Source organism: Rhinatrema bivittatum, chromosome 7 (genome assembly GCF_901001135.1).
Source record: "Rhinatrema bivittatum chromosome 7, aRhiBiv1.1, whole genome shotgun sequence".
Lineage (NCBI taxonomy): Eukaryota > Metazoa > Chordata > Amphibia > Gymnophiona > Rhinatrematidae > Rhinatrema > Rhinatrema bivittatum.
In genome coordinates, this window is record NC_042621.1 from 117,079,138 (window position 1) to 117,100,643 (window position 21,506).

The following is a 21,506-nucleotide window of genomic DNA, read 5'->3' on the forward strand; positions in this document are numbered from 1 at the left end:
TTGCTCTCCAAAGCGGCAGCAGGAAGAGCGAGCTGGTCAGCTTCCAGCGTGCACTTCAGCGGGGACGGTACCTAATGGTGCTGTCCCGGCTTGCCCATGCTCTGCTCAGACCCTACCTCCAGCCCACCTCTTTCCCAAACCCGTTTTTCTGTGTGGCTGTGGGCGTTTGAAAATCCGTGCAGTGCGCACACATCTCAGTCACGTGCATGTCTCCCATTATAGGTGTGCATAGGCCTTTGAAAATTCAGTCTTAAGGGAATAAACCATTGTGATGGAATAAACTGTTTAAACCGTTATGATGGCTTCACCGAATGACAGTATATAAAACTCAACAAATAAATAAGAGTCCATTAGAAGCAGGGATTTGAAGTTTCCTCAGACTTGGGTTACCAAGAAAAAAATGTACTTGCCATACACCCCCCCCCCCCCAATGCAACTCACTATTTTCCCCCTCCCCCCAATTGTCCTGTTCCTCTTATTCCCATCAGCTAGCTCTGTGGTCCTGTTGCTGTTGCCACCCCCACTAATAGAAAGCCCAGCAGTCTTGCTAGTCTGGCTGCTGGCAGCAGAAAGTCCCATAGGGTTGCTACTGCTGCTTTCTGGATCCCAGTCATGGTGAAACTGCCATTCCCTTTCTCAGAATGAAGATGCCACCTCCACTTTTGCTCCTTATGTGCCAAGGATATGGTATTCCTTCACAGATGTGAACAGGCTGCTGCTGCTGCCGCCTCTCACGCCTAGTGATGACTGGATCGAAAAGGCAGTCATTTTCCCTTTCTGGTCCCTATTGAGTCAAAACTGTGGTCTAACCCTTTATTCTATACAGGTCTAGAGCATCACCTCAATAGATTTCAAGTGTCCCAGTGCAGTAGTTTAACTCTGCACGTCAGCTGTCTGACAAGTAGATTTTTGAAACCCTGCTTAAACACAGCCCCACATCATATTCACCTAGAGTTTGATTTTCCACTCTGGCAGAATCTTTTCCAAAGCAAGGGAGCTGTAGTCCTATGAGTTTTGCAACCCTAAATAAGGCAATCACCTTCTGAGACTTAAGGTCTCAGTTTCAGGTTTGATAGCATGAACAAAATTCAACTTTCAAACATTTCAAAACTGGTGTATGAGCATAGACACTGCCCAGAGTGTACCTCTCTTTTTTGACAAATTGTTGAAGGTAAAGGACTCTTCTATGATGAGAAAACATATCCATCTTATTAAAAGGGATTCCTTTTAATGACTCCTGCATGGGTTTACCTAACTACAGATGCAGTCCAAAAGCAATGGGAGGCCAATCTACAAGGCAGACTTGCTCAATGACACTGACTGGAACAAGAGAAATACCTTTCTGTGAAGGTTCTTGAAATGAAAGCTGTAATAAATGCTTTACAATATATCAAGCCTATTTCATGTCAGGTTACTGTAATATAATATAGTAATTGTATCAAAGGGGTACAAAGAATATAGTAATAACAGTAGTACTTATGGATGGGAAAAATATGATTACATACTTTATTGATGCATGTAGTGAGAAGACAATATTCACGTCAATAGACTCAGTAGATTCAACCTTCAGACAGAATAGGATTGGAAGTGAGGTTTTGCATGTAAATCAGCAATGGGGTTATTCAAGAAGAGATCTTATGGCCAGTTACAGTATACACAAAGAATAACTAGCTTTACCATCAGTTGCTCTTGCCCAAATATGGAGTCAAATTCTGCCCCTGTGATGCACTGTATCAAAGGTGGTAAAAGATTGCTAACTAGCAATAGTAATTCTCATAGATCCATACTGGTCACATAGACACTGGTTTCCAAGTCTGTTTGAAATGTCCATTGCCAACCAATTTCTTTTCCTCTTGTTTCTAACATGCCCTTTCAGGGTCCTCTTTGGCATCCAAATCCAACATCTCTGAGCTTGACAGCCTGGAAACTGAAAGAATATTGAAGAAAAAAATGTTATCCCAATAGAGTTGTAATATATTTACTAGTTGCTAGAAAACAGTCTACTATAAAGGTTCTCCCTATTCAGAAAAGATTTGCAAGCTGGTGGTATACGGTCAGTTCTGTTTGAAGACTGTATTCGATGTTCAAGAACTAGATATGGGACTGTGAGCAGACACCTTAAAATATCTTGCCACCATTTTAGCAGCAAGAGAATGTGTATATTTATTCTGAAGATATTTCATCTTACACAGATATCAGATTTTTGAAGGCTGCTAAGTTAGCAAGGTCTAAACATTATATATCACTTTCTATATGGGATTTAAATCAGGTTTTGAATAATATGCAACCTCTTTGAATTATTCAACACCAAAGGATAAGATATAATTATTAATACACTTTTACAGCTGATACGGATAAGAATGGACATGATTTATCACACCCACCAATTAGTATTTATTATGAAACTGTTACCGTATCTTGATGGCAACTGTTTAGTTGATATAATTTAATACATTTAGCAACATTCATTTATGTGCCTCATTGTGAACCATTGTGACAGCATCTTGCTTAACGATGGTATAGAAAAGATTTTAAATAGATTTTAATTTATTTATTTCAATCTTTATTTTTTGACTAGGAAAGTTATTTTCTTGGTTGCCATATGTTCAGAAAGAAGAGATAATGAATTAAGATCTTTTTCTTCAGTGTCTTTAATTATACAATTTTTTTTTAAAGTGTTGTGCTATGCATTATTTGTTACAAAAATGAATTGTTTTTCATGGTAAATCGAGATTGTTCTAACCCTGTGTCCTAATCCTGCTTTGACTGAAAATAAGGAATTTCATTCTTTAGCTATTGAGTACTTTTCAAAGTTTTATTTACAAATAACACCAAACTTAGAATATCTGAATAGTTTATTCTTTATGGAGGAAACGAGATTTATTAGCCTCAAATTATGTTTATCTCAATCCTTTTTATTGATAGTGCAAGACAAATTACATTTGGGTACAGCAGGGCTTGCAATCTAAGGGCCTCATTTACTGATTATTTTCCCCACAGAATGAGATAGAAGCCTTAATAAATCAGGCTGTTTGTACCTGAGGCAGTAGAGGTTGAAGGGACTTGCCCAAGGTCACAAGGAGCATCAGTGGGATTTGAACCCTGGCTTCCCTGGTTCTTAGTTTACTATTCAAACTACTAGGCTATTCCTCCACTCCTCTTTAGGTGATGTATTTCAGAAACACATAAAAGATCAAATAAACTTATTGCTTCATTTAATATCTCATTCTGCAAAATTAGCTATGCAGAAAAGGCACAAGTGTTTGCAGAAGAGAGATTCAGTGCTGCTAAGTATACATACCTTCAATAAACGCTACAGAAGAGATAAGTGATCATTATGGATGCCAAGTAGGGAAGAATGGTTCTTCAAGCTGCAAGCATCCTAACCCATTAAACTATTGCTTTAAGAACCCTTGATGCAGGCAGTGTGACTGAAATGTGATAGGAATTTGTCAGACCCTTTAATTACCATTCCATCAGCTTGTACATTCTGCACCATCCCTCCCAGATTCCAAAAATAATAGTCAGCTACTATAGATTTTGACACATTTATCAATATGGATGAATATTTTATTGTGATTATTCTATTTTCTTTACACCACCTTTAGACCAAACTGTTAATGAAGTACTCTTAACCAGTCGAAGCTTTGGTTAGCTTGATCTCACTGGCCAACAGTGCTTGAATCAACAGGTGGATGTGTTGAGCCCTAATTAAGGTCTCATGTTACCAAGATCTATATATCTGGTACTAATTGACAGAGAAAATTCCTGTTTTTGATATTAATTTGGTTTGTCTCCCTATTCTGTATTTTTAAATGCTTATTTATGGTACCCTTTTACTGAATGTGTCGTAAGTTTATTTGCTTATTCTCATCCCTCAGCATTATTTGTTTTACATTTCCACACACAATTGCTAACTGACCCATGCTTTTACTGACAGGCTTATTCAATCCTGGGTTTACCTGCACTACATACATGGACTGGGCATATTTTCCTTAGGATAAAGGTAGGCCACTCTGGTCCTCGAGTGCCACAAGCTGGTCAAGTTTTCAAGCTATCCACACTTGAATATTCATGAGATGTATTTGCATGCACCACTTCCATTGCATGTGATTGAATCTCATGCCTGTTCATTGTGGATATTCTGAAAACCTGACTGGCTTGCAGAACTCAAGGACTGGAGTTGCCTACCCCTACCTTAAGAAAACATAAAGTGTAGTCCATGTGTGCAGGTTAAAACCTATGAGAAAAAAAAAAACCAGAGCCAGCTGGCAGCCCCACTTGCAATATGCACCTGCTATCAAGCATGACACGCTTCCAGGAGGATGGAAAAGAACAATGTCTTAATTACCCATTTACAGGGTGTCTTGGAGCCCAGGAGATTTTCTGAACTATACTATAGTTAGGGCTTCTGCTTTTAGCTTTCAGCCGATAAACCCTGATAAAATGCCCTTGATGCAAAAAAAAAAAAAGTGTTTATTGGATCAACATTAGAAAATCACTGTCTCTCCCCTCCTTTGCCTACCCTGGATCCTCCACTTTGTTTTTGTCCCTTTTCCATGCTGACTCCTCAGCTGCACAAATGTATGTGTTTGATTCAACCAGAAACGGTATCAAAAAAATAGTTCCTGTGCTGCAAAAAACAGAGTTTTGGTACCTCCAAAGAACCCAGATTAGCTGGAAAATAAACCCCTAAATTTACAATTTATAAACACCTGAAATTAGAGGCCCTATGGCTCTATCCACTGGACATTGTTTTCCCAAATGAAGAAAGCATTATCAAATTCCTATAATAGAGCTAGAAATTAGCACCAACATGAAACCTAACCAAAGATAATTCTGCATTAACTTTTAAGAACTCTCAGGGCCCCTTCTGCTCACAACCGAAGAAGGGATCTATGTGTCTTCAAAGCTCATATACAGCAAAAGCTCTAGTAAAAAGTCGCAACCTGCAAGGAATGCAGCTGTTCCAGGAGCTCTGAGTAGTAGATATAGCTACAAATGAGTGTACAGGTATTGCAGGAAATGAGACTACTACTGTCTGTAATACAGCATATAGGGAAAAAAGATTAAAGGAGCAAGAGGGGAAGAAGTCGAAGTGAATTGCTTGAAGGAAAAAGATGAGAATTAATCTTGAATTTCTTCAGCGATACAGTAGAGAGGCCAGAAATCCTGTTTTTAAAAGAATTATTATCCTCTTAAACAGAGCAGGATGCACAATTGTCCTGTTTTTCAGTCTGGCCATACAAAGAAAGACATTTGACACGCACAGGCAGATCTAGGAATTTATAAAGAGGAGGGTGCAGATGGTATGAATCCTTCCCCTTCTCATCCTCCTTTCTGCCCTTCATTCCTTCTCGCCGCTTCTTTTAGGTTCCTCTACCCTACCTCCCCACATTTGTCTCCCCCTCCTCTTCTTCAGGTACTTCTCCATCTCCCACCTTTCTTACATTCACTTCCATCTCTCCCCTAAGTTGTGTTCCATCTCATTCTCACATGCCCATAGATTTCTCTACATCTCCTTCCTTCATCGGAATCCTCTTCGTCTCCTCCTAACTTGATTCCCATCTTTCCCTCCTCTCCTTTGCTTCTACATCTCTTCTCTCCCCCATTGCTCCCTTTTTCCTCAGATTTCTCTATCTCGCTACCTCCAGATTCCTCAGGGCAGAGTGCTGGCAGGTTGTGAGTGCTGAGTGTGTATTCCCCATTTCCCAAACTGCTTCCCTGACTCCACCCCCCATAACCAATGTTGTGCGCTTCCTTTTTGATTAGGAAGCATAGATAGAGTAGCCACATAAACCAGGAATGAATACTGTCGCAGCGCCTTCTGTCACTGTGGATCTGATTACCGAGGAGGTGGAGGAAGGCGGTCTTTCACCAGAGGATGCATCTGTGGCCACCCTAGAGAGAAAGTGATGGGACAACTTTGTGCTCTGCTCATGCAGTCAGCATGGCATTTATGCAGGCTTATTTGTTTTGCATTCATCTCATACTGCAGATGTTTCAAATGTTTAAACTACTTTAGATAATTTAACTTTACAGCTTCAGTCCTCACACCTCTTGTCTGTAATTCTGGTTTTGGGCTTTTTTTGGTTTATTTTTGTTCTCTTTTTATTTCAGGTTTGATATTTTAACTTTAAGTTTTCTTTTGCATATCTCATGTCTGTGTGGAAAGCTCAGAGTTAAAAAACAAAAAAAAAACCCCATATGTTACAGCAGCTAACATTCTGTCATATTCCGCATTGAAACCTGCAGGGCCATGCTACTGCCTTACACTTGCTATCCTAACTGTGTTCTTCCTTGTTTCCAGTAGGGAGTGTCCATGCAGGAACAACATTCCCAGCAATTCAGGGGGCTTCCTTGACCACGCTGACCACACAGCCTACTTCCCTGGTGACTGGGGGCTTTCCTTCGGAGGATGAGCAGCACAGTCATCCTGTGAGCCCCCAGGGTCTGCACTACCTCCACTCTGCTTACCGAGTTGGTAAGGATGAGTTTTGTTTTATTTTAAGGCAGTTCTTCTCCATGGTAGACAGAATGAAATAGCTCTGCTGGATGCCCTGAACCATAAGGAGAATGTTGGTATAGGCATAGGTTCACAATGGAAAGGTTGTGTTAGCTCTGCTGGATGCTTGGGCCATATTGGGGGGGGGGGGGGGGGAGTAGGTTGACATAGTTTTGCAAGGTGAGAGCAGCTTTCCCTGTACGTACCAGGATCAGTCCAGGACACCTGGGTTGTGACTCCGCACCAGTAGATGGAGACAGATTAAAACTTGTGGGCGGAGCCATATATAAGCCCCTGTGCCAGTCACAGCCCCTCAGTCTTACTCTGTCTCCAGTAGATGGTGCAGGTCCAGTCACAGCCCTTCCTGACCTGATTCTGGTGTTTGTCAGGTTTGGTTTTTTGAATTAGTTTTTTGTTAGGTCTATTTGTTCTGGGCTAAATTGGGTTTCTTTTTAATTCTTTCCCGGTTGCCCTGCCTCCCAGGGGAGTTGAGAGGTCCTGAGGGGACTACCCTCCCCCGGTCGAGGCCGCTGCCAGGGTTGAGGACCCGGCTGAGCTAGTGGCAGCGTCAGGGGTGACACCAGGGAGCCTGGTTCACTCACCCCTGCAGGAAATAGGGCTTTCAGAACCTGGGACAGCGCTTTTTTCTGTAAAAAAAAAAAAAAAAAAAAAAAAAAAAAAGTTTTACTTTTATTTTTTTGCGGCTCTCTGTTCCTTGGCGTTGCCGTTCCGTTTCGGTCGGTGGGGGGCGTCGCCTGAAGGGGGGAGGTCGCCGAATTGCGCCGTTTTGATTATTTTGAATTTTTTTCTTCTGAGGTGAATTTTCTGTTCGCGTCTCTGTTTTCCCGCGTTCGCCGGCATGCCTCGCGGTTCGCAGTGCAGGGCCTGCGGCTCGGCGCGTGCGCGTCTCTCCCGGGACAGCCTTTGTTCGGCTTGTGTCCCGGGTGATGAGGGCACCTCAGCAGCACCTCGGAGAGCTCGGTCCCGGGTCGCGCGATCGCCGCCGCGAGGTGGGGGCCCCTCTGTCACCCCTCAGGAGCTGTTCCCGCTTAGCGCGGGAGTGGCAGCCATTTTGGCCACGGGCCGGGAAATTTCCAGAGAGACAGTGGGGGCTTCGTCTCTACCTCCAGCGCTTTCCCCGCAGCGTGACAAAGCGAGGGAGGTCCCCTCGGAGGGGATTCGGTCCCCGGGGGACTCGAGTAGCGATTCAGCGGGTTCCGGAGAATTTTCTGAGGACTTTGCGCTGTTACTGCGCAAAGTCCTCAGATATAAGCGCAGCAAGCGCATACGGGGGGATGTCTCGCGTACTGCTATCCGCAAGTCCCCGCCTCGGAAAAAGAAGGCCAGGAAGGGTGCGGAGATCGCCCAGAGTTCGTCCCGAGGGAAGCGGCTTCCCCGGGGGCTGCCGCAGGATTCGGATTCCGAGGATTCCCCCGGGACGGATACGGAGGCCTCCGAAGAGCCCCTGATGGGGGCCGGGACGGCAGCACCGGATGCAACGGCACAGCCTAGTGCAGGGAAAGGTGCACAGGCCTTAGACGGGGATGACCCCAAGGTGGTGCGGCTATTCCGCAGAGAGGAACTGTCACCTCTCATCCCAGCCATTCTCCAGGAGCTGGGGATTGAGGCTCCCCCAGTGGTGGTCCGCCAGGAGGCGAACATGGATCCCGTTTTGCTCGGCCTCACAGGGCCGGCGGTCGCCTTCCCTTTTCATTTCTCATCCACGGATATCCTCTTCAAGGAATGGGATACTCCGGAGCTGGGTTTGAAAGTCAGCAAAGCCATGGATAAGCTCTACCCTTTACCGGAGGAGGCGTTGGAACTCCTCAGACTCCCGAAGGTGGATGCGGCGGTCTCCGCTGTCACGAAGAGGTCTACCATCCCGGTCACGGGAGCAACTGCCCTCCGGGATATTCAGGACCGAAAGTTGGAGGTTCAACTCAAAAAGATTTTTGAGGTTTCCGCCCTAGGAGTACGAGCTGCCATTTGCACGAACTTTGCTATGCGTGCTAGTCTGCGCTGGGCCCAAGTATTGCAGGCTAATGCGGATCTCTCTCCGGAGGAGGCTTCCCAAGCAGATAGGTTGGAAGCGGCTATTGCATATGGGGCTGATGCGCTCCATGATCTTTTACGCACTTCAGCTAGGTCCATGGTAGCAGCGGTGTCGGCACGCCGTCTTCTTTGGCTACGCAACTGGGCGGCGGATGGTTCGTCCAAGGCTCACCTCGGGGCGTTACCCTTTAAAGGGAAATTGCTGTTCGGAAAGGAGTTAGATGACTTAATGGTTTCTCTAGGTGAGAACCAAGCGTTTAAGCTGCCAGAGGATAGGGCCCGGGCGCGCTCTTCTTTTTCCAGCAGAGCTCGTTTCCGGGGATCCCGAAAGTCCAGGCCACAAAGATCCACCGGGTCCTCTTATAGACCGTCCTCTTCTCGGAACACTCACTGGCAGCAGTCCTTTCGAGGCAAACGTTTTGGCAGGCAAGGAGGAGCCCCGTCGGGTGCGGGGTCCAAGCCTTCGCAATGAAGTTCGGCCGGCCCATCCCTCCTTGCGTCCTCAGCACGTTGTCCCAAACGTGGGGGCGCGTCTATCCTTGTTCCTCGAGGAATGGGCCAGCATTACGTTGGATCAGTGGGTCCTCAATGTGATAAGACACGGTTACGAGTTAGATTTTGCTCGCATCCCAGTGGACAAATTCCTGGTCTCGCCCTGCAAAGATCCCAAGAAGAAAGCGGCGGTGCTAGATACCATTCGAAGACTAGAAAGCTTGGGGGCCATCTCTCCGGTTCCGGCCGATCAGTACGGCAAGGGCCGTTATTCCATTTACTTCATAGTTCCCAAGAAAGACGGCACTTTCCGACCCATTCTGGATCTCAAAGGAGTCAACAGATGCCTTCGGGTCCCTCACTTCAAGATGGAGACCATTCGTTCGGTGATTGCGTCAGTGCGGCCAGGAGAATTCCTTGCGTCACTAGATCTCACAGAAGCATACCTTCATGTGGGCATCCAACCAGCGTTCCAGCGGTTCCTACGGTTTTGCATTCTGGGAAGACACTTCCAGTTCCGGGCTCTTCCGTTCGGCCTGGCGACAGCGCTTCGGACATTCACGAAAGTGATGGTGGTGGTGGCGGCGCACTTACGTCGGGAAGGCCTCCTGGTTCACCCTTACCTCGACGATTGGCTGATTCGGGCGAAGTCAGAGAGCTTGTGTCGGCAGGCGGTAGCCAAGGTGCTTCAATTCTTGCAGTCCCTGGGCTGGGTGGTCAACTACAACAAGAGTCATCTGGAACCCACTCAGTCCTTGGAGTATCTAGGAGCCGTCTTCGACACAAAACGGGGCAGAGTGATTCTCTCTCAGGAACGGATATGCAAATTACAGTCTCAGGTGCGACTGCTTTTGTCTCAGCACCGTCCGCGAGTCTGCGATTACCTGACGGTTCTCGGATCTATGGCCTCCACGCTGGCGTTAGTCCCTTGGGCATTCGCTCACCTACGGCCGCTGCAGTTTTCATTGCTTTCCCGCTGGAAACCGATTTCAGAGGAATTTTATCTTCCACTGCATCTCGACAGTCAGGTGCGCTCCAGCCTGAGCTGGTGGCTGGACTCCAAACATCTCTCCTGTGGAGTATCTCTTCTCCTTCCCAACTGGACAGTGGTGACCACAGATGCCAGTCTTTCCGGTTGGGGTGCAGTCTGCCAAGGGAAATCGGTTCAAGGTCTGTGGTCAGAAGATCAGACCCGGTGGTCTATCAACCGCCTAGAGTCCAGGGCGGTCCGTCTGGCATTGCAAGCTTTTCTACCTCTCGTACGAGGAAAGGCGATCCGAGTATTGTCGGACAACGCTACCACCGTGGCTTACATCAATCGCCAGGGCGGGACGAAAAGCCCTCAAGTAGCGGAGGAAGCGCGTTCCTTGATGGCCTGGGCAGAGCGGCATCTCAGCGATCTCGCTGCGTCTCACATAGCAGGAGTCGACAATGTCCAGGCGGACTTCCTCAGCCGGCACCACCTGGATCCGGGAGAGTGGGAGCTGGCGGAAGAAGCGTTTCTTCTCATTTGCAGGACTTGGGGAACGCCCCACATGGACCTGATGGCCACGTGGCACAACTCAAAAGCTCCGAGATTTTTCAGTCGTCGACGAGAAAAGAGGAGCAGAAGGGGTCGACGCGTTAGCTCTTCCCTGGCCAGCGGAGGTGCTACTGTATGTGTTCCCACCGTGGCCCATGATCGGCAAAATCCTGCGGCGCATAGAATTGCACCCGTCCAACGTGATCATGGTGGCGCCGGAATGGCCGCGCCGTCCGTGGTTTGCGGATCTGATCCAATTGTCGGTGGCGCCGCCCCTTCGTCTACAGGGGTTTCCGGGGCTCCTTCGTCAGGGCCCCGTCTGTTTAGAGGATGCGGATCACTTCTGTCTCGCGGCATGGCTTTTGAGAGGAATCGTTTGAAGCGCAAAGGTTACTCAGATGCGGTAGTTGCCACATTGCTGAGATCCAGGAAGCAGTCTACATCTCTGGCCTATGTTAGAGTCTGGGTAGTTTTTGAAGAGTGGTGCGTAGAGCGGGGTCTGGATCCCACTTCCGCTACTATTCCTGATATTTTGGCTTTTCTCCAGGCTGGGCTGGCCAAAGGTTTAGCATGCAGTTCCCTACGGGTCCAAGTGTCGGCGCTTGGTTGTTTGCGTGGTAAAGTCAGGGGAGTCTCCCTGGCTCTCCACCCTGATATTTCCCGTTTTCTTAGGGGAGCGAAACACCTCCGTCCTCCTTTGCGGTTCCCTTGTCCATCTTGGAACCTCAACTAGGTGCTCTCGGCCTTATGCTCAGCTCCGTTTGAGCCTCTTAAGCGGTCTACGATCAAAGATCTCACGTTGAAGACTGTATTCCTGATAGCGATTGCGTCCGCTCGTCGAGTTTCCGAGTTGCAGGCTTTGTCCTGTAGGGAGCCCTTCTTGCGCATTTCCGATTCGGGGGTTTCCTTGCGGACCGTTCCATCTTTTCTGCCTAAGGTCGTATCGGCTTTTCATTTGAATCAATCAGTTGAACTTCCTTCTTTTGCGGTAGGGGAGTCTTCTGACCCGAAATCAAGGGACTTGAGAAAGCTAGATGTGCGGAGGTCTCTTGTTCGCTATCTAGAGGTCACAAATTCTTTTCGGTTGACGGATCATCTGTTTGTGTTGACATCGGGTCCAAAGAAAGGTTCTGCTGCGTCCCGCACGACGATCGCCCGTTGGCTCAAGGAGGCCATTGGTTCCGCGTACATTTTGCGCGGTAAATCACCGCCGGTGGGTCTTCGTGCTCATTCAACGAGGTCTCATGCTGCGTCTTGGGCGGAATTTTCTCAGGTATCGCCTCAAGAGATTTGTAGGGCGGCTACCTGGAAATCGTTGCATACATTCATTAAACATTACCGGTTGGATGTTCAGGCTGCTGATGCTGGGGGATTTGGAGAGAGGGTACTCCGAGCGGGACTCTCTGCTTCCCACCCTCGGTAACTTAGCTCTGGTACATCCCAGGTGTCCTGGACTGATCCTGGTACGTACAGGGAAAGGAAAATTAGTTTCTTACCTGATAATTTTCGTTCCTGTAGTACCAAGGATCAGTCCAGGATCCCGCCCGCAGTATTGCGCTATAGTAACGGAGAGTCCGCTCATTGTTGTTTTTTAATACGCTGACCCCTTGTTTTGTTCGCTCTCCCGGTTGGGGAGTCTGTTTTCCTGTAGGGGTGTTGTAGTTGTTTTTTGGTTTTCTTAGTGAATTTCTATAGTTAGTTATGTTGGCTTTTGGATTTTCTACTTTGACATTACGTATGACTGAGGGGCTGTGACTGGCACAGGGGCTTATATATGGCTCCGCCCACAAGTTTTAATCTGTCTCCATCTACTGGTGCGGAGTCACAACCCAGGTGTCCTGGACTGATCCTTGGTACTACAGGAACGAAAATTATCAGGTAAGAAACTAATTTTCCTATGGATAAGTCTAAATAGAAACCTTTTTTTTTTTCCAGTACCCTTTGCTCTCCCTTGTCTACATTAGCTTCACAGGAACAAGATTGTATTTGTATGAGGGTTAAGATAAACTGGAGTATTTTAGAGAGTCTATCAAGAAAATGGCAGATGCCACTGAACTGCTTTTTTTTTTGTTCATTCACGTGTTTGTTCATTTCCACACAGGACAATTTGGACTACATAAAATAGTCCAATTCTAACTAAAACAACAACTTAGCCTGTCACCCCCACCCCTACCCTTTCCCAAACCTCCCTGTACCATAAATCTCCACCAATTTGAAACAAGTGATGATTTGACCTATTGATCCTTCGAAAGTTGACTATTAGTGTCTTTGAATTTTCTCTTTTCCTACCATGCTCTTGTCTTGATGAACCACTGTTGAAAATATCACAGTTGTGAAACACATTCCTACACAGGTTTAGAAAGGGTAGGCCAGTAACCTTGCCAGACGCTCAAACTTCTGCTTACATCCAACTGACTTACTTTTTTTGCAGTCATATATTCAAATTGTAATGATTTTTACATAGAAACATAGAAATGACGGCAGAAGAAGACCAAACGGCCCATCTAGTCTGCCCAGCAAGCTACGCACTTTATCCATTTTTTCCCCCTTTTTTTCTCTCCCACCTGTTACTATTGGCTTCCAGTACCCTCCAGCCCTAATTCCCCTCCACCCCACCACCAATTTAGAGAGCAGCGCCGTATCTGCATCCAAGTGAATGTCCAGCTCAATTAGGGGTAGCAACTGCTGTAACAAGCAGGCCACACCCTTACCCCATACTCTTACCCACCCCTGTTTTTGTTTTTTTGTTTTTTTTGGAGATAGCAGCCCTCCATCCTTCCGCTCCGTGAAGGTGGAACACCAACTGCTGGCCACTGGCATCCCGCTCTGTGAATGCCTCTGTGGCTACTGCCGCTCCGTGAATGCCTCTGTGGCTACTGCCGCTCCATGCAGTGTTAGACTTGATGGATCCACAGTGTTTATCCCACGCCCCTTTGAAGTCGTTCACAGTTTTAGACTTTACCACTTTAGAGCCAAGTTTTCCACTGTGCCATAGTCTGTTCATCTGTAGAAATCCAGACTACCAAGATAGTTTGAACAGCTAATAAAAGATTTTCTGGGGAACCATTTTTTAGATTCAGTTAAGTCTTCAAATGAGTTATCAAAAAATCCAAGCAAGCATACCCGAGCATTGCTTGGAATATAGTTCGATCCATCATTTGGCCTAGATCTGTTAGAATCCCAGACCAAAACAAGAATATCTTCATACACTCCCAAATACAATGGAAGAAAGAACCTTTTTCTGCAAGACACTTCAAACATTTATCAATATCACAACTGGGCCACAAATGACCATGTACATACAATGCAGCAGTTTGTATGCTGTTTCCCTTATATTTACATGTTCAGAAACATTCTTGTAATTCTGTAAAATTATCAACACTTCCGATCTAGCTATTGTTAAAGCAGCCTGCTTTTCCATTTTTCCACAATAATATCCAATATTTTATCATTATGTATATTTTGGAGAGCCTCACTAAAGGATGAACAGGAATTAATCTTCCCACCATTCCATAAGAACACTGCCTTCACATCCATAAAGCTATGAAACAATCTATTGTTTTGACGCAAGGACTGCACATAATGCCATCCTTGTAAGAAGTCATATAAAAGTCCTTAGTCTAATTTGTAACTGTCTTGCAGTTCCAAAAAACTTTTTATTACATTAGTTTTTCTGAGGAAGAATTGTTGAACACTTACAATACCTTTATTTTCCCATCTCAGGAACACTTTGTTCTCTAAACCTGGTGGGAATTGCAGGATTCCTCTCAATATCAGGAATGGGGTATCGGTCTAATTTTATGCAATTTTTGCTTGCATAAATGGCTCCATGCTTTCCTCCTGGACTGTATTAAGACTTTGTTTTACAGTGTACAGGAACCTCTGAAGGTTTTACCTGAGTAATATTTCCTGGCCAGTAAGAAACAACCATTTTTTTAAAATAAAATCACATGGAGAGAAATAGCTAGTACCAAATAACCAATCTTTTATGTGCTGCAATACACAGGCTAAGTTATAATCTCACCATTTAGAATAGTTCATACCCCCTTGTCTCTTGTCAGTCATTAAAGTAATTAAAGGAACTCTAGCTCTGTGCCTACCCTGCAAAAATGTCCACAGAATTTGATGAATTAGAGTTAGATCTGACTTGCTCAATCAAAATGGAAGTTGTTGCATAACAAAGCCATCTCGGTAATGTCATAATTTTTATCAAATATATTCGCCCAGACAGGGATAAGGGCAAAGAAGACCAATTATTCAATTTCCATTTCATGTTTTTAAGCAACGTTACAACATTCACCTCATATAATTTATCTATCTTTTTGGGAAGCATGATCCCCAGGTATCTCATCTCCCTTTCCACCCACTTTAATGGGAATTGACCTTTCCAAGTTACCTTTAGGTCACCAAAAATTTCGAAAGCCTCAGATTTGTCTACATTAATTTTCAATCCAGAAAAAGCCCCAAACACTAACTGACTTCGCAAGAATCCTTCTAACGATTTTTGCGTACAACATAACAACATGAAGACATCATCCGTGAAAGCTGCCACCTTAAATTCTTGGGTTCCTATGCTAAAGCCCTTCACAAAATTGTCATAGGAAATTGTCATGCTGGGTCAGACCAAAGGTCCATCAAGCCCAGCATCCTGTTTCCAACAGAGGCCAAATCGGGCCACAAGAACCTGGCAAGTATCCAAACACTAAGAATATCCCATGCTACTGATGTCAGTAATAGCAGAGGCCATTCCCTAAGTCAATAGCAGTTAAAGGACTTCTCCAAGAACTTCTCCAAACCTTTTTTAAACCCAGCTACGCTAACTGCACTAACTACATTCTCTGGCAACAAATTCCAGAGCTTAATTGTGCATTGAGTGAAAAGAAATTTCTTCGATTTAGTCTTAAATGTGCTACTTGCTAACTTCATGGAGTGCCCCCTGGTCCTTCTGTTATCACATCTACTCGTTCAAGACCTTTCATGATTTTAAAGGCTTCTATCATATCCCTCTCAGCCGTCTCTTCTCCAAGCTGAACAGCCCTCACCTCTTCAGCCTTTCCTCATAGGGGAGCTGTTCCATCCCCTTTAGCATTAGGTCGCCCTTCTCTGTACCATCTCCATCGCAACTATATCTTTTTTGAGATGCGGCGACCAGAATTGCACACAGTATTCAAGGTACGATCTCACCATGGAGCAATACAGAGGCATTATGACATTTTCCGTTTTGTTAACCATTCCCTCCTTAATAATTCCTAACATTGTTTGCTTTTTTGACTACTGCAGCACACTGAGCTGATGATTTCAAAGCATTATCCACTATGATGCCTAGATCATTTTCCTGGGTGATAACTCCTAATGTGAAACCTAACATGTAACTACAGCAAGGGTTATTTTTCCCTATATGCAACACCTTGCACTTGTCCACATTAAATTTCATCTGCCATTAGATGCCCAATCTTCCAGTCTTGCAAGGTCCTCCTGCAGTGTATCACTATCTGCTTGTGATTTAACTACTCTGAATAATTTTATATCATCTGCAAATTTGATGACCTCACTCGTCGTATTCCTTTCCAGATCATTTATAAATATATTGAAAAGCACTGATCCAAGTACAGATCCCTGAGGCACATAAGAAAATGCCATACTGGGTCAGACCAAGGGTCCATTGAGCCCAGCATCCTGTTTCCAATAGTGGCCAATCCAGGCCATAAGAACCTGGCAAGTACCCAAAAACAGTCTATTCCATGTTACCATTGCTAATGGCAGTGGCTATTCTCTAAGTGAACTTAATAGCAGGTAATGGACTTCTCCAAGAACTTATCCAATCCTTTTTTAAACACAGCTATACTAACTGCACTAACCACATCCTCTGGCAACAAATTCCAGAGTTTAATTGTGCGTTTGAGTAAAAAAGAACTTTCTCCGATTAGTATTAAATGGCCCCATGCTAACTTCATGGAGTTGCCCCCTAGTCTTTCTACTATCTGAAAGAGTAAATAACCGATTCACATCTACCAGTTCTAGACCTCTCATGATTTTAAACATCTCTATCATATACCCCCTCAGCCGTCTCTTCTCCAAGCTGAAAAGTCCTAACCTCTTTAGTCTTTCCTCATAGGGGAGCTGTTCCATTCCCCTTATCATTTTGGTAGCCCTTCTCTGTACCTTCTCCATCTCACGCCACTGTTTACCCTTTTCCACTGAGAAAATTGACCATTTAATCCTTCTCTCCATTTCATGTCTTTTAACCAGTTTGTAATTCATGAAAGGACATCGCCTCCTATCCCATGACTTTTTACTTTTTTTTAGAAACCTCTCATGAGGGACTTTGTCAAATGCCTTCTGAAAATCCAAATACACTACATCTACCGGTTCACCTTTATCCACATGTTTATTAACCCCTTCAAAAAAATGAAGCAGATTTGTGAGGCAAGACTTCCCTTGGGTAAATCCATGTTGATTGTGTTCAATTAAACTGTCTTTCTATATGATCTGTGATTTTGATCTTTAGAATAGTTTCTACTATTTTTCCCGGCACTGAAGTCAGGCTCACTGGTCTATAGTTTCCCGGATCACCCCTGGAGCCCTTTTTAAATATTGATGTTACATTGGCCACCCTCCAGACTCCAGGTACAATGGATGATTTTAATGATAGGTTACAAATTTTAACTAATAGATCTGAAATTTCATTTTTTAGTTGCTTCAGAATCCTAGGATGCATACCATCCAGTCCAGGTGATTTGCTATTCTTTAGTTTGTCAATCTGGCCTACTACATCTTCCAGGTTCACAGTGATTTGGTTCAGTTCATCTGACTCATCGCCCTCGAAAACCATCTCCGGAACTGGTATCTCCCCAACATCCTCATTAGTAAACACTTAGAAAATAGCCTCTGCTATTACTAGCAACGGTAACATGGAATAGACTTAGTTTTTGGGTACTTGCCAGGTTCTTATGGCCTGGATTGGCCACTGTTGGAAACAGAATGCTGGGCTTGATGGACCCTTGGTCTGACCCAGTATGGCATGTTCTGTGTTCTTAAGCAAAGAATTCATTTACTCTTTCTGCAATGGCCTTATCTTCTCTAAGAGCCCCTTTAACCCCTCGGTCATCTAACGGCCCAACCAACTCCCTCACAGGTTTCTTGCTTCGGATATATTTTAAATAGTTTTTATGAGCTTTTGCCTCTATGGCCATCTTCAATTCAGATTCAATTTTTCTTAATAAAGGGTCTATAGAAATTATATTGAGCAAAGGCAAGAGTGGACAGCCCTGCCATGTCTCACAATAAAGCGGGAAATCCTTGGAAATATCACCATTAGTTGTTATGGCAGATCTTGGTGTCTGGTATAATGATGAAATATTTTATACTATTTTTCCCTGAAGACCATATCTTCCCATGATTGAAAATAAATAAGGCCACAACACCCTGTCAAATGCCTTTTCTGAATTAAACCCGACCGTCATCACCAGGCACATTCTTTTCTAACATTCTTCTATTGCTATTATCAATTTTGTCATGTTTATACTAATCGAGCACCCCTTTACAATACTTGATTTTTAGAAATAATCGGAGGAACTATCTGGCTTAACATCTGCCAAATTTTTGCATACAGTTTTTAGCGTCATTGTTCAACAAAGATATGGGTCTATAGGAGGCAGGGTTAGTAGGATTCTTCCCCGTTTTTTTCCAAGACAGTAATATAAGCTCTAGTGAATCCCTCAGGAAATTCAATTTCTTTTCGGAGGCTCAAAAGAGGAATAAGGTATATTAAAACCTCATTCTTCATTAACAGTCAACCCTGGACCTCTTGCTCTGAGGGTAGATTGATGCCACATAAGCAACTGTGGGAGAACAACTCCCTCTGAGCAAGAGGTAGAAAGTCACACAGATCTCCAAAGGCAACATATTCCACAGCATGTCTCCTTATGTACCATCCTTATGATCTGTCATGATGCAGTAAAAACAAACTCTTCCTCTGAAAAAATGTTTCTCTTAACTGCTGGGCTCTTGTAATTGGCACAGTCATTTTGCCAATAATTCCTTCACTTGACTGGGAGACTTAAGTGTACCCTTTTCAATTTTTTCAAACCTTTAGTTTCTCTGGGAATAGCATGGCAAACCGGATGTTCCAATTGATTAACTCCCTGTAAATCATTGAAAAAGCATTACATTGAGCAGATACGGCAGACGAGAAATCCTGGAACCCCATCACCCTTTGTTCTTTATATTTAAGATCTTTGCGTTTATGTGCAGTAACCACTGCAGTTTTTTGTAAGGAGTTAAGAAACCAGGCAATAACTATTCTCTGGCATCCCTCCACATCCTGTTTAGGCCCAAGTCTGTACGCCCTCTCTATAAGCAGCTTCCCCTCTAATTCAGGCATTTTCAGTTCACTTGCGAGCCATTTCTCAAGCACAGCTCTCCCTCTGGAATATTCTCAGGCAAGCCCAGAACGCAAAAATTGTTTCTGCACAAGCGAGTCTCCAAATCTGCCAGCTTTGCCTCTCTTGCCACTAAAGGTATTTCCAGCACAGTAACACGTTGTAAGGGCTATATTGTCCCCTCCAACCGCCGAAATCCATCCTTCTGCTATGTCCATTCTTCTCCCCACCTCCGCCATCGATTTTTTCAGCTCAGAAAGAGTAGTATTTATTTCAAATTTGTGCTCCAGGGCCACCATGATCACTTACGTAAGTCTGCTCCTACATGTTAGCCATGCTGAGTGACTTGCGCTTGTCTGCCATTTTACTTTTTTCTTTTTCCCTTCAGATCGGTTTAGTAGACATGATGTCCACTTCCCCGATTGTATGAAAAGTATTCCTGCACCATTCAAACAGTGGATGTTCTCAAAATAGTTCAAAGATGGTATTTTTGTCCAAAAAATCACAAAAACCAAAGGGGTGGCACCGGGAGCTCTTGCACACGCGTCTGACTAGGCTCACCGCATCACGTGATCTCACCCACACTAACTTTTATAGTGAGCTTAACTAGCTTCTTACTTACCTAGTTTTATCTAAGAGCATCTTATTCATGTATGGTTTCTTAGGTTCATACTAATAGAGCCTAACGTGTGGTACAAACGTTTATCAGCCTAAAGCAGACTCCAGGAACATCACATTTCTATAGTGTTGCTATTTCCTTTCCCTTAATAAAAATGTTTGCAACACCTGCTTTTGTTAGAGAATGTGCTATTAGTCTGGCACTATCAGGGATAAGCCTATCCCCAGGATAGCTTTTATTGTCTGATAGTGCCAGACTGATAGCTTGGTTTGAGCCTAGCTTCTGGTATTAAGGTGAACCTGGAAAATACCATAAAAAGCATTATCAGATAAGTTTTATTCCATGGTGGGAAATTGATCTCTGACAGGTAGCCTCAATGGAAGCTTACATGGGTCATGTGGTCTGCACAGAGTGTTGGAGGAAGGTTTATAAATCTTTCTAGAGAAAGCTGCCAAGCGTATGCTGTTAGGGACCTATGCAACAACAACAAATTGCTCTGTAGTTTTGATTTTTTTTTTTTTGTCCATCTGAGAAAAAGTAGCTCTGGAACTCTGCCAATTATTTTGCACTGAAAAGAACTTTTGCTTTTTCTCATTCTTTGTTTTATCCCCTTTAGTGTCCTCAAGTATTTCAGCCATTTTTCAATTTTCTTCATGTTTTTGTTGTCAAATAGATCACACAGGGAGAAAGTATAACCAGTAGAAAAATGATAGTTTTAATGTGTCTGAACTGATTGTTGGTGAGACCTCATCCAGAATATTGTGTCAAGTTCTGGAGGCCATACTTCCAAAAGAATCTAGACAGGGTGGAGGTGGTCCAGAGACTACAAAAAATGGAACAGAGTTTATACCAAAATCTATATGAGATGAGACATCTGGTCTGCCCAGTTTAGTTTCTCTTCTCCCGGCTCGGCCAGCGAAGCATTTCTCTCCTTCATCTTCGACCGGACAGGCCTGCACGATCGGCGCCAGTGTCCCACCGGGGTAAGGCCTCTCAAACCACCACTCACCCAGGCAGGGCCGCCGCCAACCGCGAGGCAAGCCTAGCCTCTGAATCCGGGCCCGAACTCCTTCTTTCCGCGACTGAAGCCCGCCCCTCCACCGAACCGGCCAATCACGTGACTGCTGCAGGGCAGCCAATCAGCAGAGGCCCGGCTGGGCTTTAAATTTTAAACACCAGCTAGGCGCCGTGCACAGAGCGTCGCGCAACAAAGGGGCCTGCCCCTTTGTGCGCCCCTTCGTGCAGCCCCTAAGTGTGGAGAGATTTTTTGACTTAGAGTTGTTTTGGTCTATCTCTGCTCACCTACCTGTCCACCAACAACTTAACATCGGCAGGAGCAATTCATCCATACAACAGGAACTCTACTCCTCAACATATTGCCCCTCGTCTTCATCACAAAGATGCACCCCCTCGCTATACCCAAAATCTGGAACAAAGGCAGAATGCTTACAAAACCTACATCTCATCCCATTATAGGCTTATTCCTATAATGATATCTCCAATTACACAATTTCTGGGTCTCTCACTGTTTACACTAACTTTATTTAACGCACAGTCGCTCTCCAAAAAAACGCACATACTCAACGATTCACTTATAGAAGTGAACCCAGACATTTGTGCAATCACGGAAACATGGCTTAAACCTACCGACACAGTACTAATGAACCAGCTTCCCACGCAATTTTACGACCTCTTCTCAGTCCCCAGACCCAAAAAAAGAGGAGGAGGGCTCCTCTTGGTGGCGAAAAAAGGATTAGGCCTAACCTTACAACAAACAAATACTACAACCAAAATCGAATTCTCCCTCTTCAAATCGGAACAACTACAATTAGTCCTCATCTACGCCCCACCAGGAACTTAGAATCAGACCCCTCTCCTTTGATTGAGCTAATAGCCAAACACATTAACACCGATTAAACCTGCCATAATCTTAGG

The 21,506-nt window shown here is 44.5% G+C and overlaps 1 protein-coding gene across 1 annotated transcript in view; it reads left to right on the forward strand.

Moving 5' to 3' along the window:
• The window catches only part of ZSWIM8 (zinc finger SWIM-type containing 8), a 328,217-nt gene that overhangs the window by 285,001 nt on the left and 21,710 nt on the right, over positions 1-21,506 (forward strand). The window contains exon 24 of the mRNA XM_029608976.1: positions 6,311-6,484. Coding sequence (XP_029464836.1) covers positions 6,311-6,484 — 174 coding nt within the window. The remainder of the gene's footprint in view (positions 1-6,310; positions 6,485-21,506) is intronic.